General features: G+C 42.3%; 1 protein-coding gene across 2 annotated transcripts in view; it reads left to right on the plus strand.

Annotated features, from left to right (window-relative positions):
- Positions 1-19,245, plus strand: part of TNFSF13B (TNF superfamily member 13b) — a 38,576-nt gene that overhangs the window by 12,442 nt on the left and 6,889 nt on the right. Inside the window, exons 1-3 of one of the 2 annotated variants that reach the window (XM_075129756.1) lie at positions 5,285-5,336; positions 6,206-6,658; positions 6,767-6,872. In XM_075129756.1, coding sequence (XP_074985857.1) covers positions 6,284-6,658; positions 6,767-6,872 — 481 coding nt within the window. In that variant the 5' untranslated portion in view covers positions 5,285-5,336; positions 6,206-6,283. Of the gene's footprint in view, positions 1-5,284; positions 5,337-6,205; positions 6,659-6,766; positions 6,873-19,245 lie in introns of those variants that run through there. The other variant, XM_048854870.2, reaches the window with a different exon arrangement.

The raw sequence follows: 19,245 nt of genomic DNA on the forward strand, positions 1-19,245 counted from the left end.
AGGAAAAAAAGGGAGAGTAGTATTTAAAAAGACACATTTTAGAGAACAATGGGTAGATTCTTTCATGGTGAACCAAGCTGTTCACATTATATAGTACATGTGCTTTCGGTACAAGGCCCCCCCACCCCCCCCACACACACCCAATTCTCTGGGATGATCGCTTCACCCCTCCCCCCAGCACATGGCTAAAAGTGGGGACGATTTCTTTTCAGCCACAGGCAAACAGTCCAGCAGGAATGGCCACCTCTGAATGTCCCCTTAATAAAATTCCCCTATTTCAACCAAGTAACCGTGAATGATATCACTTTCCTGAGGATAACACAGAGAGATTAAGAACGGATGTTGCTTGAATGCCAGGAAACACTGGGACCATACGCTGCCATGCTTTGTTATGCAATGATTCTAGACTACATGCTACTGGCCTGGCATGGTAAAGTGTCCTACCATGGAGGACAGAATAAGGCTGCCCTCCCCAGAAACCTTTTGCAAAGGCTTTGGGAGTATCTCCAGGACAGCTTCATTGAGATGTTCCTGGAGGATTTCCGCTCCATCCCCAGACACGTTAACAGACTTTTCCAGTAGTTGTACTGGCCACAAATGCATCCCAAGTCTTCAGGGCAAATTAATCATTAAACACGCTTGCTTTTAAACCATGTATTATATTTACAAAGGTATGCTCGCCAGAGATGCCTTCTCCGCCTTCAAGGTCCCGGAGCCCACCTTGGGAGGGTTGGGAGGGTATTGGCTCCAGGGTGATAAATGGTTCCTGGCTGTCGGGGAGAACAGTTTCATCATCATCATCATCATCATCTTCCTCATCCCCAAAGTCCTTATCCCTGTTGCGTGAGACTCCCCCCTTGCAGGAGTCCACGTACAGGGGTGGGGTAGTGGTAGGGGCACCACCTAGAATGGCATGCAGCTCATCATAGAAGCAGCATGTCTGGGGGTCTGACCCAGAGTGGCTGTTTGCCTCTTTGGATTTTTGGTAGGCTTGCCTGAGCTCCTTAAGTTTCACAGGTCCCTGTTATAGCCTCTGTCCTTCATGCCCTTAGAGATTTTTTTCAAATATTTTGGCATTTTGTCTTTTGGAACGGAGTTCTGATAGCACGGCTTTGTCTCCCCATACAGCGATCAGATTCAGTACCTCCCATTCGGTCCATGCTGGAGCTCTTTTGTGATTCTGGGACTGCATGGTCACCTGTGCTGATGACCTTGCCACGCTGGCCAAACAGGACATGAAATTCAAAAGTTCCCGGTACTTTTCCTGTGTACCTGGCTAGTGCATCTGAGTTGAAAGCACTGGCCAGGGTGGTCACAATGGAGCACTCTGGGATAGCTCCCAGAGGCCAATACCGTTGAATTGCATCTACAATACTCCAAATTTGATCCGGCTATGTCGATTTCAGCACTAATCCCCTCATCGGGGAGGAGTACAGAAATCAATTTTAAGAGCCCTTTAAGTCGACAAAAATGGCTTTGTCGTGTGGACAGGTGCAGGGTTAAATTGATCTAACGCTGCTACATTCGACCTAAACTCATAGTGTAGACCAGGGTTAAGCATGCTGCTGCTTAAGTAGGGGCAAGGTGAGTGTGATCTCTTTTCATCGGGAGCTGTTGTATAAGATTGTCTGCAATCAGACAGAGTCTGACTGGCCACTTTGGAAAGGGAGGGGGTTAGAGAAAGGACTTTGAATAATATCTTTGTGAAAATGGAAGCTCTGCTCACTCCTCTATTCTTCGCATTTACCTCTATGTGCTCCATGCTGTCTTGTATACTGGGGCATGTTAGCTTGCTTTGTTTTGGGGCATTTAATCAGTTATAGGAAACAGTGCCATTCTCACACTAGTTTGGAAGTATCCGATGTTGACCCATCGGTTGGTTAGCCATTCTGCACTTTGCATCTGGACATGCACCTATAACATAGACCACAGACTTCGGTGGACAGAGATTCTGCACAGTGTCATCCAAGGATTTGTCCTAACTTTTTTTTAAAACCAAGGGATTTTGTTTTAAATTATCTGAATTTATCCCTTGTCCATCTCTCAAATATTTATATTCCTCTGACCTTATTCTTGAGACTTGTAGTTCTATGTGCTTTTATAAAAACTTTTTTGTGAGAAATAATTTTCATTCCTTAAAGAGGAAGAACGCTTTTGTGGTTAGGGCACTGGACTGGAACTCAAGAAATCAAGGGTTCAGTTCCTGACTCAACCACAGATTTCCTGTCGGACCTTGGGCATGTAAATCTGTCTGTACCTCAGTTCCCCATTTGTTTACTGGGGACAATAATACCTAGTAGATTTTTAGGATAGAAGGGCCAATTATCGTAATCTAGTCTGACCTTCTGTGTGACAGAGGCCAAAAAACCCTCACCCTGTCATTTCAGCATCAACCCTGCAACTTCTGTTTGAACTACAGCATATCTCTTAGGGCATGTCTACATTACAGGCTGGATCGATGGGCAGTGATCAATCCAGCGGGGGTCGATTTATCGCATCAAGTCTAGATGCGATAAATCGACTGCCAAGTGCTCTCCCATCGACTCCGGTACTCCACCAGGGCGAGAGGCGCAGGCAGAGTTGATGGGAGAGCATCAGCCTTCAATTTATGGCAGTGAAGACACCGTGGTAAGTAGATCTAAGTACGTTGCAGTTGCATAACTTAGATTGATTTCCCCCTCCCCGCTGCAGTGTAGACCAGGCCTTAGAAAGAGATCCACTTCAAGTGATGGGGAATCCATCGCATCTCTAGGTGAGTTGTTTCCATAACTAGTTGCCCCCACTGTTAAAAATCTGTGCCTTTTTTCTAGTCTGAATTTGTCTAACTTACGCTTCCAACCATTGAATCTCATGTCTTTTTGAATCCATCAGAAATCTCTTCCCAACTGAGGCATTTATAGACCATGATCAAGTCACATCTTACCCTTCTTTTAGATAAACTAAATAGATTGAGCTATTTTAGCATCTCACGATAAGGCATGTTTTCCAGATCTTGAATCGTTCTTATAGCTCTTTTCTGAACCATTTCCAATTTTTTTTTTTTAAATTGTGGAACCAGAAGTTGGCACATCATTCCAGTAGTGGTCTTGCTAATGTTTATATACAGCAAGAATACTGCCTTCCTACTATTACTTGATATGCATTGCATATACATTCAAGAATTAATTTGCTCTCTCAGATACAGAATCACATAGGGAGCTCAAGTTCAGTTAGTCATTTGTAAGACTACAATTCTTTCATGGAGGTTGCGGAAGTCACAGATTCCGTGACCTCTGTGACTTCTGCAGCAGCTGGTGCTGGCTGGTCCCAGGGACTACCCGCGCAGTGGTTCCGCTCAGCTGGCCCTGGGGTCTGCCCTGGGGCCAGCCACACCAGCTGTTGCTTGGGCGGCCTTGGGAAGTGCCTGAGCAGTGGTCCCGCTGGCTGCCCCGGGGCCAGTCGCACCAGCCACTGGTCAGGCAGTCCCACGCAGCTGGCTTTGGGGACCGCCGGAACAGCAGCTGGTGTGGCTGGCTCCGGGGAGTGCCAGAGCAGCAGTCCTGGGGGTGCCCTGGGACCTCCCGAGCAGTAGCAGTCCCAGGGCAGCTGGAGCAGTGGCCCCAGGAGCGCCCCGAGGCCATCCAGAGAGCAGTCCCTGGGAGCAGCGTCTGGGGGGTAGTCAACCCCCAGTACTAGAACAGGGGTCCCTTGGAGCAGTGGGGCCCCAGAAGTAGAGATTTAGTTACAGGTATTTTTGGTAAAAGTCACGGACAGATCATGGGCCATGAATTTTTATTTATTGCCTGTGACCTGTCTATGACGTTTTTTATCAAAAATACCTGTGACTAAATCTTAGCCTTAATTATTTGCCATGACCCTTCCTTTTCAGAGTTACTGCTTTCCAGGATATAGCCCCATCTGACCTACATTCTTTGTTCCTACATGATCTTGCATTTATTTGTGTTTTAAAATGCATGTTGTTCAGATGAGCCCACTTTAACAAGTGATCCAGATTAGTCTGTATAAATTACCTGAGCCCATCTTAATTTATCACGCTACCAATTTTAGTGTAATTTGGAAACTTTACCAGCAATTATTTTGTTTTCTTCCACATCATTTATAAAAATGGATTATTAGTGAGTCAAGAGCAGATTGCTTTTAAAACTCTGCTAGAAACAACCCCATTGGATGACAATTTCCCATTTACAATTACTTTTTGGGATCTATGTTAACCAATTTTTAATCCATTAATATGATTTTGTATAGTGCTAAATTTATCAGAATGTCATGCAGGATTATGTCAAATGCTTTACAGAAGTCATCACAGTTACTTTTACCATCGAAACTTGTGATCTTACCAAAAATGTTTGTTTGACAAGACCTATTTTGCTAAACCTGTTAATGTCATTGTTTATGCTATTGTCATTTTACTTCCCATATTTGGTCTTTTCTTGACTTTGCATGGCATTGATGTCAGGCTAATCAGCCTAAAGTTTCACAGGTTATCCCATTTACCTTTTTTAAATATTGGCACATTACCTTTTTTCCCGGTCCTCTGGAATTTCCTCAGTGTTTTGCAGATTTGTTAAAAATAAACATTAGTGACTCAGACCTCTTTGTGTGTGCAGTGTAGTATATGTGGTATATGCTGTTATGTATTTGTTAGAGAAGGCAAGGTTGAAAAAGTATACATTGCACTTAGAGTGAGAAGGTGTGAGGTTTATGATGGTCCTTCATTCTTGAAGGAGTTCATTCCACAGTCTGAGACCATCCCCAAGATCCTTGTTCTTGCACAGACAAGTTTTACCCTTGTAGTAGAAAGTTCCATTATTCCTGTTTACTACAGTCCCTATCCTGGAGCATCAGATGATCTCTTAGATGTCATGGGGCCAGACTGTTGAGTGCTTTGAAGATAAGGACTGAGACCTTGAACTTAACTTTTATGGGAAGTCACTGCAGAGAGTGGTGGACACGTCTGACATTTTCATGATTGTCTGTGTTGCTGAAGGGATGTACTGCAACATTCTGTTCTAGATGAATTAAGCAAGGGATGGCAAGAGTGTAAATTACAGTAGAACTTCAGTTACATACACCTTGGGAATGGAGGGTGTTCTGAAATATAATTCTGAAATATTCGTAACTCTGAACAAAATGTTATGGATGTTCTTTCAAAAGTTTATAACTGAACATTGACTTAATACAGCTTTGAAACTTTTATGCAGAAGAAAAATGCTGCTTTCCCTTTATGCTTTAGTAGTTTATGTTTAATACAGTACTGTACTGTATTTGCTTTTTTTGGCAGGGGGAAGGGGGGAGCTCTGCTGCTGCCTGATTGCGTATTTCTGGTTCCAAATGAGGTGTGTGGTTGACTGGTCAATTTGTAATTCTGTAACTCTGAGGTTCTACTGTAGTTAAATTCCCATCACACCCATTTTAAGATTCTGTCAAAAAGTTCAGAGGGATGCAGGGATTAATAGGACCATAGGAAGAGATGAGCCCAAAGCCAAGCAGACAGGTTTACAAAGTAAAATTAAGCAGACAGGTTTAAATTCCATGAATTATCTTTGCCTTCTAAAGTGCATGCATGCTAGAACAAGTTCTTCCTCTTCTTGGAATTCTCCATATACTTCCTTTCTACCATCCTCTTTGTATCAATCCTTGGTTAATCCCACATCCAAATGCTTGAACTCTGCAGCAGAATCGGTAAATTTATAAAACAAATTGTAATTAAAAGTCGTTCTCAAATTCTTTGGGAACATCTGGCCCTCCATTGAGCCTGCAACTTCCCACAGTCAGAAAAATGAAATGCTCTGCTACCTGTACTTGGAAAACTTTTTTCTGTTTTTAGGATACTAATAGAAATTCTGTGTTCTTGAGAACTACTTTATATTTCTATTTTTAGAGACCACTTTATGCATTAGGTTGTGACAGGATACAGTATTTTGGCAGGAAGCCTTACAGCTCTTCTGCACTGTTACCTAAGATTCAGGATACAAATGGTATCAGATGTTTTAATCATGTCTGGATACAAAGATAACAGGAGATGGTAATGGGCAAGTTGCCATAAAAAGTAAATAGCTGAAAGTGAAATGAGGAAGGTAGATTGAGCAAGCAGCTGAAGAGAGAATAATAATTTGCCAAGATGCAGAGCAGTAAGAAGAAAGCTAAGGGAGCCTGCATCTTAGACACTTACCCTGTACATTAAACTTAATGTTTGTATCAACAGCTCCATATGACAGGAAATGATCTGGGCGTTTTGGTCAGATATTTTGGCTGCCCTTAGTTTCAGCCAGCAACTGGCAAAATGGATTACACCCCAGAGCTGAATGTTCCCTCTGGCTTTAGTAAGGAAAGAGCAGAGATGAAATCCATGGACTGTATGCACATCATCCAACAGAAGGGTACCTCCTCCTCTCCTCCTGCTCTCCCTGGTGCTGGTTTGGGCAGCAAAGGACTCCTCTCGGTCACATTCCTGTGGCTTGCAACGCTCCTGTCCTCTTCTCTTGCAGCAGTGTGTCTTTATCACATTCTCACACTTAAAGCAGAACTAGCCACTCTCCGCAGCGAGCTGATCTACAGAGTCCAGGCAAGAGCTCCGCTACCCCAGCCTCAGGATGCGAGTAAAGAGGGTACCCTATCCTCTTCTTCCTTGCAGTTATCAGAAGCTGCTGCCAGGCAGGTGAGTTGCAGTGGCCTCTGAGACCTGCTCTTTGCTGCTAGGATGAGGAGGGCAGGGATGAGTATTTGGAGCTCCTTTCCCTGCTCTAATCTTGTTTGTCATTGTCAGGAAATCAGGCTGCCTGCTTCTGAGGCAGGTGAAGGTAATGAAAAGAGAGGCTGGAGTGCAAGCAGAAGCAGAGGGAGAAGGTCTGCTCTGCCCAGAGAAGAAATAAGTAAGTGACAAGATGGGTTGAACTGCTGGGAGGAAGATGTGTGGATACTGGAGAGACACAGGGGATGGGGTTGGGAGGTGAGGAAAACAGCAGAGCTTGACTCACATTCTCAACTGGAAGAAACAGCAGCACAACGTCCCCTGTTGTTGTACACCATTATTGTAGAATGAATGGTGTTAACTTTAAACATAACCACCCAAAGGGAATAGTGATCCCCTGCCCAATGCCAACTGTCTGAGCACTGAACTTCTGGCAGGTTTTTAGATATAGATCCCAACCTCCTTCTAATAACTCCAGCATCTCTCTAGAGTGAATCAGACCAGAGCAGTAAATTCACACGACTGAGTCAGATTTTTTTTCTCTTTTTAAATCATAATAAAGTCACTTTTCTGGTAATACTTACCAGTTTCCTCATAAAAGAGAGAAGTGGCGAGACAGCTTCAGAGCTTTGTTTGGGGAAGTCTTAAGTTTTCACAGAGAACAGCTAATTTGTACCTGTCAAAAGAGGCAGAACAAAAAGAATCCAATAGACTAATCCAACAGACTTGCTCAAAATGTTCCCCTTTAAAAAATATAAATGCTTCTGTTGAAAAGGTAGCACTTCAAAAAAATTTTGTCAGAACTCTCTCTCATGGCTTTAAGTCTATTTGAGGCTTCAGAGAAAACTTTTAAAACTCTTTAGAAATCATTTTGCTTGTGTTATAATTTTAATGGACTAGTTTTTCTGTTGATGAAAGACCAATGCTTTATTATTCTCCCAAGTCTACTCATGACTAAGACTACATTTTAGTCACAGGTATTCTTAGTAAAAGTCATGGACAAGTCACAGGCAGTAAACAAAAATTCACGGCCTGTGACCTGTCCATGATTTTTACTAAAAATACCTGTGACTAAAACTTGGACGGAGAGGGTTGCGGGGGGGGAAGGTCTTGGGGAGGATGGTCAGGCCGCAGTGTGCGGCCTGGGATCCCTGCTGGTGTGGGGCGGGGGGTACGGGGTTGGCGGGGCTGGCAGGGGCTCCCTACCTGGCTCTGCGTCCCTGAGGCTCCTAGGCAGTGGAGGGGCACAAGCGCCAGCTGCAGCAGCTCCCATTGGCTAAGAACCACAGCCAATGGGAGCTGTGGAGGCGGGACCTGCAGGTGCAGGCAGCACGCGGCGCGGAGTCTCTCCTGGTCCCTCCGTCACCTACTAGCTGCAGGGCCATGCCAGTGGGAGCCTCCCATCCTGAGGTAAGTGCCTCCCCTGCTCCCCTAGCCCTGAGCCCCCTCCCACACACCCAAACTGCTGCTGCTGGCCCAGGGGCTGCCCAGCTTGGGCATCCCCTGAGCCAGCACCAGCTGCTGCAGAAATCACAGAGGTCACGGAATCTGTGACCTCCGCGATAGACTCACAGCCTTACTCATGGCCCATAAAATTAATAGGCATATAAGTGCATGAAGCGCACCTAAAGTTGTCCCTATAGTTTCAAAAGAGTCAATGTGCTTTTTATTTTAATAAAGACCCAATTTACCTCCTCATATTACACTGATTTAAGTAAAGGGGGTTTGTAAATTGATAAAAATCAGTGCAGTCCTCATGTGGACACTCTCTTAAATTAGTTTGACTGGATGTTGATTTAGTTTAATTCAGTAACTGATTTAGTTAAATCAGCAATTTGTGTGCACATCAACCCTGAATCAGTCTTTAAACTATCAGTCAGAGACACATTTTAAGTAAAGTGAGATGTTTCAGTTAAATAAACTTCATTTAGTAGGCTAAAGTTCAAGTTACTGTATATTCACTTACTTTCCCCTGAGTCCCCAAAAAGAAAATACTGTATTCATTGAGGACCAAATCCAAAGCCTATTGAATTCAATGGGATTATTACAGCTGACTTAATAGACTTTGGATCAGGCCCTTAGTTTAAAACCCTCAATACAGTACAGAAGCAAATTATCATTACTTTTTCTTTGTATTACCATGGTCCCTAGGAGCCCCAGTCATAGATCAGCATCCCACTGTGCTAGGCTCTGTACAGAACAGAAGGGCAGTCCCTGCCCCAAACATCTTACAATTGAAGTATAAGACACAGACAATAGATGGAGACAGACTGATGGGGAGCACAAGGAAATAATGAGACAGTATTGGTCAGCATGATAGGCAGTGGTCTCGGCACACCAGCAGCCTAACCCTTGTCAAGCCTTTGGTAGGCATTATCGCAAAGGAAAGTTTTAGGAAAAATGTGGAGAATATTGAGGTCTCTTTGTGGAGAATCTCCCAAGCATGAGGGGCAGCATGGGAGAAAAGCATGAAGGCGCTTGAGCTTGGAGTCTGGCTTTTGGCTGATCAGAGGTGGGAATCGATATTTTGATAACACATGCAAAATGAGGGTAGAGTGGAGGTAGGCTGTGAAGGGCCTTTAAAGTGATGTCAGGTCACTTATGTTTGATGCGATTGAGAAAGGGCACCAGTGGAGAGACTTGGTCAAGGCAACAGGCTAGAAAAATTATCTTTACAGTAGCATTCTGAACGGATATGACCAGGGCAAGATTGCATTTGTCAAGTAATCAAGACACGAGATGATAAGACGAGGTTTTGCAGTGTGGATGGCTAGGAAAGGCTGTCTCTTAGAGATGTTATGCAGAAAGAATCTACAGTTTGAGAAAACTTAGTGCAGAGCCACTAGAGCCACTGAGCTAACATCTTTGGTTTTGCCTAAATGTTTAGTATTCTTATATTCCTAACACTTAAATACAATGAAAACACCTATCAGGGTCAGATACCAGCTTTGATAAATGTAATTGGGCTTAGCACTCTGCAGGCTTATTCGGCTTTCTCAGCCACGTGTCTCTGGTGGCTTTTATCAGTCCCTCTTCAAATGTTATCTGGAGAGAGCAATTGTGTTATCCCTACTCTTACTCATCCTCCTCTGAAGTCAAAATTCAGGTTTATTCTTATCAAGGTGTCCCCCAACAATTATCTCCAATTTACCAGTCTTCACATCCAGTTTCAGTTAGCTTAAATGAAACAACCTTTGATTGGCATAGTATGGAAAATAGAAAGAATCACATAAAGAGAAAATTGATTTAAAAGAAATTCTACTAAGTCAGTTATCGCTACAAAAGTGTCACTAATGAGGCCCCACAATTTAGGTTACAGAGTACTGGTGAAGTGAGTTGAAAACCTTGTATATTAAAGTCCCTTTGTGGCTCACAGGAACGTCACTATGTCCATTTTTTCCGTCCCAAAGGTCTGCATAGTCTCCAGCAGGAACGTCTTTAAAACAAATAACTTTTAGAGACACATGTCAAAATGAGGCAGAGGCCAAAATGAGAGACAGATCTTCATAATAGAATTGTTCCTCTTCTCTCTTGCGTACAATGTTGCAGTGACTCATAGACATTAAGATCAAAAGGGACCATTATGATCTTCTAGTCTGATGTCCTGCACAATGCAGGTCACAGAATCTTACCCACTCACTCCTGCAATAAACCTCTCACCTATGTCTGAGCTATTGAAGTCCTCAAATCATGGTTTAAAGACTTCAAGGTGCAGAGCATCCTCCAGCAAGTGACCCATGCCCCATGCTGCAGAGGAAGGCGAAAAACCCTTAGGGCCTCTTCCAATCTGCCCTGGAGGAAAATTCCTTCCCAACCCCAAATATGCGATCAGCTGAACCCTGAGCATGATTCACCAGCCAGATACCCAGGAAAGAACTCTCTGTAATAACTCATATCCCACCCCATCTAACATCCCATCACAGTCCATTGGGCCCATTTACCATGAATTGTTAAAGATCAATTAATTGCCAAAATCATGTTATCCTATCATACCATCTCCTCCATAAACTTATCAAGCTTAATCTTAAAGCCAGATAGATCTTTTGCCCCCACTGCTTCCCTTGGAAGGCTGTTCCAGAACTTCACTCCTCTGATGGTTAGAAACCTTCATCTAATTTCAAGTCTAAACTTCCTGATGGCCAGTTAATATCCATTTGTTCTTGTGTCCACATTGGTACTGAGCTTAAATAATTCCTCTCCCTCCATGGTATTTATCCCTCTGATGTATTTATAGAGAGCAATCTCCCCTCAGCCTTCTTTTGGTTAGGCTAAACAAGCCAAGCTCCTTGAGTCTACTTTCATAAGACAGGTTTTCCATTCCTCGAATCATCCTAGTAGACCCTTCTCTGTACCTGTTCCAGTTTGAATTCATCCTTCTTAAACATGGGAGACTAGAACTGCACACAGTATTCCAGGTGAGGTCTCACCAGTGCCTTGTATAATGGTACTAACACCTCCTTATCTCCACTGGAAATACCTCGCCTGATGCATCCCAAGACTGTATTAGCTTTTTTCATGGCCATATCACATTGGTGGCTCATAGTCATCCTGTGGTCAACCAGTACTCCAAGGTCATCGTCCTCCTCCTCCATTACTTCCAATTGATGTGCCCCCAGCTTATAACTAAAATTCTTGATATTAATCCCTAAATGCATGACCTTACACTTCTCACTATTAAATTTCATCCTATTACTGGTTTCAGAGTAGCAGCCGTGTTAGTCTGTATTCGCAAAAAGAAAAGGAGTACTTGTAAACTTATTACTCCAGTTTACAAGGTCATCCAGATCTTCCTGTATGATATCCCGGTCTTCTCTGAATTGGCAATACCTCCCAGCTTCGTGTCATCCGCAAACTTTATTAGCACACTCCCAATTTTTGTCCTGAGGTCAGTAATAAAAAGATTAAATAAGATTGGTCCCAAAACTGATCCCTGAGGAGCTCCACTGATAACCTCCCTCCAGCCTGACAGTTCACCTTTCAGTATGACCCGCAGTAGTCTCCCCTTTAACCAATTCCTTATCCACCTTCCAATTTTCATATTGATCCCCATCTTTTCCAATTTAACTAATAATTCCCCATGTGGCACTGTATGAACGCCTGACTGAAATCTAGATCCACTGCGTTTCTTTGTCTAAAAAAATCTCTTACTTTCTCAAAGAAGGAGATCAGGTTGGTTTGGCACGCTCTACCTTTTGTAAAACCATGTTGTATTTTGTCCCATTTACCATTGACCTCAAATGTTCTTAACTACTTTCTCCTTCAAAATTTTTTCCAAGACCTTGCATACTACAGATGTCAAACTAACAGGGCTGTAGTTACCCGGATCACCTTTTTTCCCCTTTCTTAAAAATAGGAACTGTTATGCAATTCTCCAATCATGCTGTACAACCCCTGAGTTTACAGATTCATTAAAAATTCTTGCTAATGGGCTTGTAATTTCATGTGCCAATTCCTTTAATATTCTTATACCAGTGTTCACTACGAAACTGTATGTCCCTGGATCAAACTTTCTGGCCCAGTGAGGTTCACAAACAGTGAAGATAGTGTGCAGATAGGGCTGGAGTAACCAGGAAGGATGGTGGTGTTCATGGTGCTGAATCCTCTCACATTTAGTCATGGAAATGGTTGTCACTGCAGATTCAGTCTTCAAGTCCTCACACCTTCTAGGCGCTGAATGATCCTACGGATTCTGTTTAATTCATTTTGAAGTCATGAGCTTAAGGTTAAGCGTGTGCTTAAGTGCTTTGCTAATTCAAGGCCTCAGAGAGCAACTTATTCATAAAGTATCTTTATGACTATTTTAGTTCTGATGGTCTCACGTGTTACTTTAACTCTTATGAGGTTATTGACCATAGTTCACAGATAACTACATTGGTTTAATAAAAAATTAATAATCAATAGAAAATGTCATCTAAAATACTATTGTTGGCATCTCTCTTCGTTAGGTAAAAGACAGTATTTTAAGTTTAATTAAATATGAAGAATCTAGTTTTGATAATGATGTTAAATATTTTATTCAAACTTAGTTTTCTTTTATATCTTAAATTAATAAAAAAAAAGCCTGAAATATATGTACCATCATTCATCCCATATACCCAATCCAGAAGCTGTTGCCTGCATGGAACTCCTGCTTAATACTCTTCTTTTCATTTGCTGGGAGTTCTGCATGTAAAAATGGCCACATAGTAGGGTTTTGATTAGCATGAAGTGTGAAACAAAAATAAACACATCACAATTATGGTCTTTTTAAAGTTTATTTTGGAGGATACTATTATATTTTTATCATATATAATCATTGGTGCTAGTACAATATGTACCTTTGAAAGTTAAAGCCCAAGAAGATGGGAAAGAGATGGTTTCTATCAACAATTCCAAATATAGCGGTATGCTTATCCCTCAAAGTGAGAACTCTTGCTGCACTGAGTGGGAGTTAATAGACTATTGCCAGGAGTACATATAATGAACACCCAGGCAGACAAATCATCAAACCATTCATGACAGGACTTTTCTTTCTTTTTTATTGTTAAAGAGCAATGAGTATCTTTCTTTCTGACAGAGGAAAATATAGCGTCTTCAGCACAATTGAAACTAGCCCCATATTAAACACCATGGTTACATTTGTTCATTTTGTGCCAACATGTTTTATGCCGGAGATCCGTGCAAAGTGATATCCAGGAACAAGAAGGTGGTTTTTGGTTATCTGAGCCAAATTATTAGTCTCTGTGTGTGCCAAAGTTTCATTCACATGTACTGTGTGGGCCTGACTCTGATCTCATTTCCACCAGTGCAACTCAAGAATAACTTTGATGCCAGAGAAAAATAAGGGCTATTAGAATCAAGCCCTTGTCAATTTAAGCTTTGGTAAAGTTTTTTGTGGTTATTCCATGAATTAACAGCAAATAATTACTGTGGTGTACTGAGAAGTCACAAAGCACCTGCTTCAGTTTCCCTAACAAAAGGCTTGGGACTCCCTTTAACCACAGAAAATTCCCACATAATTCAAACATCAGTGCAATAGCCTAATCTGGCATACAAGACAGCAAATTCACACCCGCAACTGGCAAGATCCTTTTTGGCAGATGCCCGTGTCCCATCTAAATAATTAACAGCATGCAAACTTCAATGTTAGCTATAGGAAGCTATTATCTTTTGTCTGTTTCCTCTAGCTATTCCAGGCTTGCCAGAAGAAAGAGAGGTGGTAATGGATGTGGTTTAATTAGTCCACAACTGTATTCATATAAAATATCTGGGTGTACTTGGCAATAAATTGTACAGTTCAGGTTGTCGTCGTTGCTTAATCATTTCCACATAATGCTCATCCTGGTCCCAGCCATCCCATAGCTGGGACCTTGCCACCCTTTGCTTGTAGAGGTAAAAGGGAGCTATGAAAGGAGGGGGTTGGCTCCCCACTGTACCAGACACAGGAGCCCTAACCGCACTATCTCAGATCTCTTTAGGAATTCCTTTTTCCAGTCCTTTTCCAATCCATCATGTCTGACAATCATATCCCTTCTATAACGACGCCCTGCACTGGACATCTGCTAAGAGTCTTGTGTGCTAAGTTGTAACGTTATAATTAAGGCTACAATTTAGTCATGGGTATTTTTAATACAAGTCATGGACAGCACAGGTCATGGGCAATAAACAAAAATTCATGACCCATAACCTGTCCATGACTTGTACTATAAATACCCCTGACTAAATCTTAGCTGTGGGGCCGCTGGTCTTTGGGGGGACGACGTGGGTCCAGCAGCAGCAGCTGCTGGGAGTCGCCCCCCACCGCTGCTCCAGCTGCCCCCAGGACCACAGCCGGGGAGCAGTGACTGGCTCCGGGGCAGCTTCAGCAGCGGCAGGTGTGGCTGTCCCCAGGGCCAGCTGGTCAGGCGGCCCTGGGAACGGCCACAATGCCTGCAGCAGAAGTCATGGAGGTCAAGAGAAGTCACGGAATCCATGACTTCTGCAACCTCCAGGACAGACACAGAGCCCAAATTATAACCTAACCCTCCTGCCCTTCCCCACTGGTTTCCAGAACTGTTGTGGGGAAAATGAAAAAAACCCACCCTGCCTTGGCCAATCTTTCCTTGTCATTCCTCAAGGGGGAAAAAAGAGTGACTAGCATAATGCCCCCAGTAGGTCATGAGGATACCCAGTGTTTTTGCAAATGGAATGGAAAGATGGGTGCAGTTCTCAAGAAGTTCTACTTCTGGTCTGGAAAAGAAAAAATGTTTGTTTTATGTTTCTGCTGACAGCAATGTAAGTCAAAGAGGAAGCAACCCCTCCTCGACCAAATGGCATGAAGAGATTTAATCCAGGACATGCAGTTTAGCATGAAGGATCCAATTTACTGCCTGGATGAATCAATACTATGCATATTATGTGAAATACTGGAAACTCAAAAATAGTTACACTAAGTAAACTCTTCCTTATAAAAGAGACACATTCTATTATGTGAATTTAATATGTATATACTTATTATGTGGAACATAACACAGTAATGGTCAATCTATTAATATCAAGATACTGCAACAAATATTTTGGGGATATATGTTAGATCTGAGTCACATCCCCTAAATACGACTAACCTGTCCTTACACAGGAATTAGGCTGTCTTTACTAGTTTATGTATCTGAAGTATTTATAGTACTGAGTGCCAGATAAACCAGTCTTAAAAATGCACAATTGAATTATATAGGGATATTTCATCATTCCCTTCTATGGATGAAAAATAAAGCAAGCAGCTCCTGGAAGAAAAATGGGATAGAAACAAACAAAACCCCACTTCATATAGAATTATACAGTACTCAAGCATGTTTCAGAAAGTCCATGGAGAATATATGAGGGCCATGAAAGAAAGAAGGGATGTATGGAAATCCTTTTAGCAAGCATTTCTCTAAAGATACTTAGGGGACTAATGCCAATATTTTCAAACTTGGGTACCCTAAGGCATGCCTAAATTGTGTGCCTAATGCCATATTTAGGCACCTACATAAGTAGTCTGTTTTTCAAAGTTACTGAACTCTGCCAACTCTATTTGGTGTCAATGGGACTTGTTAGTTTGACACCTCAGGCCACTTTTAATTACCACCATAATCCATACATATGTACCTAACTTTAGGCACCCACATTTGAAAATTTCTTCAAGAATTAATATACTGGAAGGTTGGTCCCAACTTATTAGGACATGGGTAACTATGCAAATAGGATTTTATAAAACCAGCATGGGAGGGGATATGATAATATCAATATGAAGTCTCTGATCATGCATAGATGTATACATAAGCCCAGTCTGCAGTCTCGTGTAAGAAACAGGTTGCTAGAGCAGCAGCTTGTACTAGACTCACAGGATAGTCCTTCCTAGTATTTTGGAAAATAAGCATGCATTGCTCAGATAGGTAGGCCACATCCCTTTAAGTGTTGTCTGTGGTTTGTTACACCTGGAGTCTCTAAATTCAGAAGTATCCGTTTAGCTCAGGGAAGAGAAATTACATTCTGAAACTTGGTTTCTATAATTTTTTCCCCTGGAGGTGTAAAAGTTAGAAAAACTTGTCTTCTAAGAAGAGCAGTTCTTTTCTGTATGAGGTCCCAGGAGATTATGCAAGTTTTGAATACTCCAAATGCAATGCATACTGTCATCATGATGATGATTTAATCTTCTTTCTTCAGTTGTTATAATACGTTTTTAGATGATCTTAAACAACTTTCAGAGTAGCAGCCATGTTAGTCTGTATCCGCGAAAAGAAAAGGAGGATTTGTGGCACCTTAAAGATTAACAAATTTAATTGAGCATAAGCTTTCGTGAGCTACAGCTCACTTCATCGGATGCATTCAGTGGAAAATACAGTGGGGAGTTTTATATACACAGAGAACATGAAACAATGGGTGTTACCATACACACTGTAACAAGAGTGATCAGGTAAGGTAAGCTATTACCAGCAGGAGAGCGAGGAGGAAAAACCTTTTGTAGTGATAATCAAGGTGGGCCATTTCCAGCAGTTGACAAGAACGTCTGAGGAACTGTGTGTGTGTGTGGGGGGGATAAACATGGGGAAATAGTTTTATTTTGTGTAATGACACATCCACTCCCAGTCTTTATTCAAGCCTAAGTTAATTGTATCCAGTTTGCAAATTAATTCCAATTCAGCAGTCTCTCCTTGGAGTCTGTTTTTGAAGTTTTTTTGTTGAAGAATTGCCACTTTTAGGTCTGTAATCTAGTGACCAAAGAGATTGAAGTGTTCTTCAACTGGTTTTTGAATGTTATAATTCTTGACGTCTTATTTGTGTCCATTTATTCTTTTACGTAGAGACTGTCCAGTTTGGCCAATGTACATGGCAGAGGGGCATTGCTGGCACATGATGGCATATATCACATTGGTAGATGTGCAGGTGAACGAGCCTCTGATAGTGTGGCTGATGTGATTAGGCCCTATGATGGTGTCCCCTGAATAGATATGTGGACACAGTTGGCAACGGGCTTTGTTGCAAGGATAGGTTCCTGGGTTAGTGGTTCTGTTGTGTAGTGTGTGGTTGCTAGTGAGTATTTGCTTCAGGTTAGGGGGCTGTCTCCCAAGATCTGTGAGAGTGATGGGTCGTCCTTCAGGATAGGTTGTAGATCCTTGATGATACGCTGGAGAGGTTTTAGTTGGGGGCTGAAGGTGATGGCTAGTGGCGTTCTGTTATTTCCTTTGTTGGGCCTGTCCTGTAGTAGGTAACTTCTGGCTCTGTCAGTCTGCTTCTTCACTTCAGCAGGTGGGTATTGTAGTTGTAAAAATGCTTGATAAAGATCTTGTAGGTGTTTGTCTCTGTCTGAGGGGTTGGAGCAAATGCAGTTGTATCGTAGAGCTTGGCTGCAGACAATGTTTTGTGTGGTGTGGTCTGGATGAAAGCTGGAGGCATGTAGGTAGGAATCGCAGTCAGCAGGTTTCCGGTATAGGGTGGTGTTTATGTGACCATCGCTTATTAGCACTGTAGTGTCTAGGAAGTGGATCTCTTGTGTGGACTGGTCCAGGCTGAGATTGATGGTGGGATGGAAATCGTTGAAATCATGGTGGAATTCCTCAAGGGCTTCTTTTCCATGGGTCCAGATGATGAAGATGTCATCAATACAGCGCAAGTAGAGTACGGGCATTAGGGGACGAGAGCTGAGGAAGCGTTGTTCTAAGTCAGCCATAAAAATGTTGGCATACTGTGGGGCCATGCGGGTACCCATAGCAGTGCCACTGATTTGAAGGTATACATTGTCCCCAAATGTGAAATAGTCATGGGTGAGGACAAAGTTCAGCCACCAGGTTTGCCGTGACATTATAGGGGATACTGTTCCTGATGGCTTGTAGTCCATCTGTGTGTGGAATGTTGGTGTAGAGGGCTTCTACATCCATAGTGGCCAGGATGGTGTTTTCAGGAAGATCACCGATGGATTGTAGTTTCCTCAGGAAGTCAGTGGTGTCTCGAAGATAGCTGGGAGTGCTGGTAGCATAGGGCCTGAGGAGGGAGTCTATATAGCCAGACAATCCTGCTGTCAGGGTGCCAATGCCTGAGGTGATGGGGCGTCCAGGATTTCCAGGTTTATGGATCTTGGGTAGCAGATAGAATACCCCTGGTTGGGGTTCCAGGGGTGTGTCTGTGCGGATTTGTTCTTGTGCTTTTTCAGAGAGTTTCTTGAGCAAATGGTGTAGTATCTCTTGGTAACCCGCAGTGGGATCAGAGGGTAATGGCTTGTAGAAAGTGGTGTTGGAGAGCTTTGGGTACCCACATGGCCCCACGGTATGCCAACATTTTTATTGCTTAAACAACTTTATACACACAGATCCTTTTCTTTTTGCTTAAACAACTTTATACACATTGTAATATTATTAATTATTATTATTATATTTATCATTTATTATTAGAGAAGGGCTTGGCTCAGAAAGTTAGAACTCAGATCTGAATTTACACAGAGTCTAGGGTGTTCAGATAAGGGTTTGGGTGTTTTGATTCATTCCAATCCATTATTCTTAATAGTTCCACACACACATACAGAATTAACAAATAGTATGTGTTTGGCATTGTAGTCTGAGTAAGTCATGGTTCCTTTTTGAAATAGATTGACTATCAGAACTAATGTTTTGCTGAGGAACCATACTGATTCCCCAGAGAAAATAGTTTTCTTCCTTATTTCCTATTTAACAAGCAGTAATCTTACTCCCGATGGCCCTGATTCAGCAAAGTACTTAAACATGTGGCTAGTCCCATTGAAGATAACAAAGCAAAGTATTTTGCTGAATCGGGGCCTGTTGCTCCTGAATTTTGAACAAGTTTAAAAAAATTGTTGCTGTTGGTATTTCTGAACTAGACTTTGGTTTCTTGGACACTGCTGTGCTTTAATTTGTGGTTTTAAATAAGACGTTTAATTTGCCAGTTAGCATTTGCTCTAGCACCAGCGAACAAAACTACATCATCTTTTGTCCCCTCCTTATACAAAGTAAAGGATTATATTCCAAGGACTATAATCAGTGCCATCTAGAGACACAAAAAGATTAGACAAACAGATGGTTTTCTTTAGTAGTTATAATTAGGAA

Source organism: Caretta caretta, chromosome 1 (assembly GCF_965140235.1).
Source record: "Caretta caretta isolate rCarCar2 chromosome 1, rCarCar1.hap1, whole genome shotgun sequence".
NCBI classification, from domain to species: Eukaryota; Metazoa; Chordata; order Testudines; family Cheloniidae; genus Caretta; species Caretta caretta.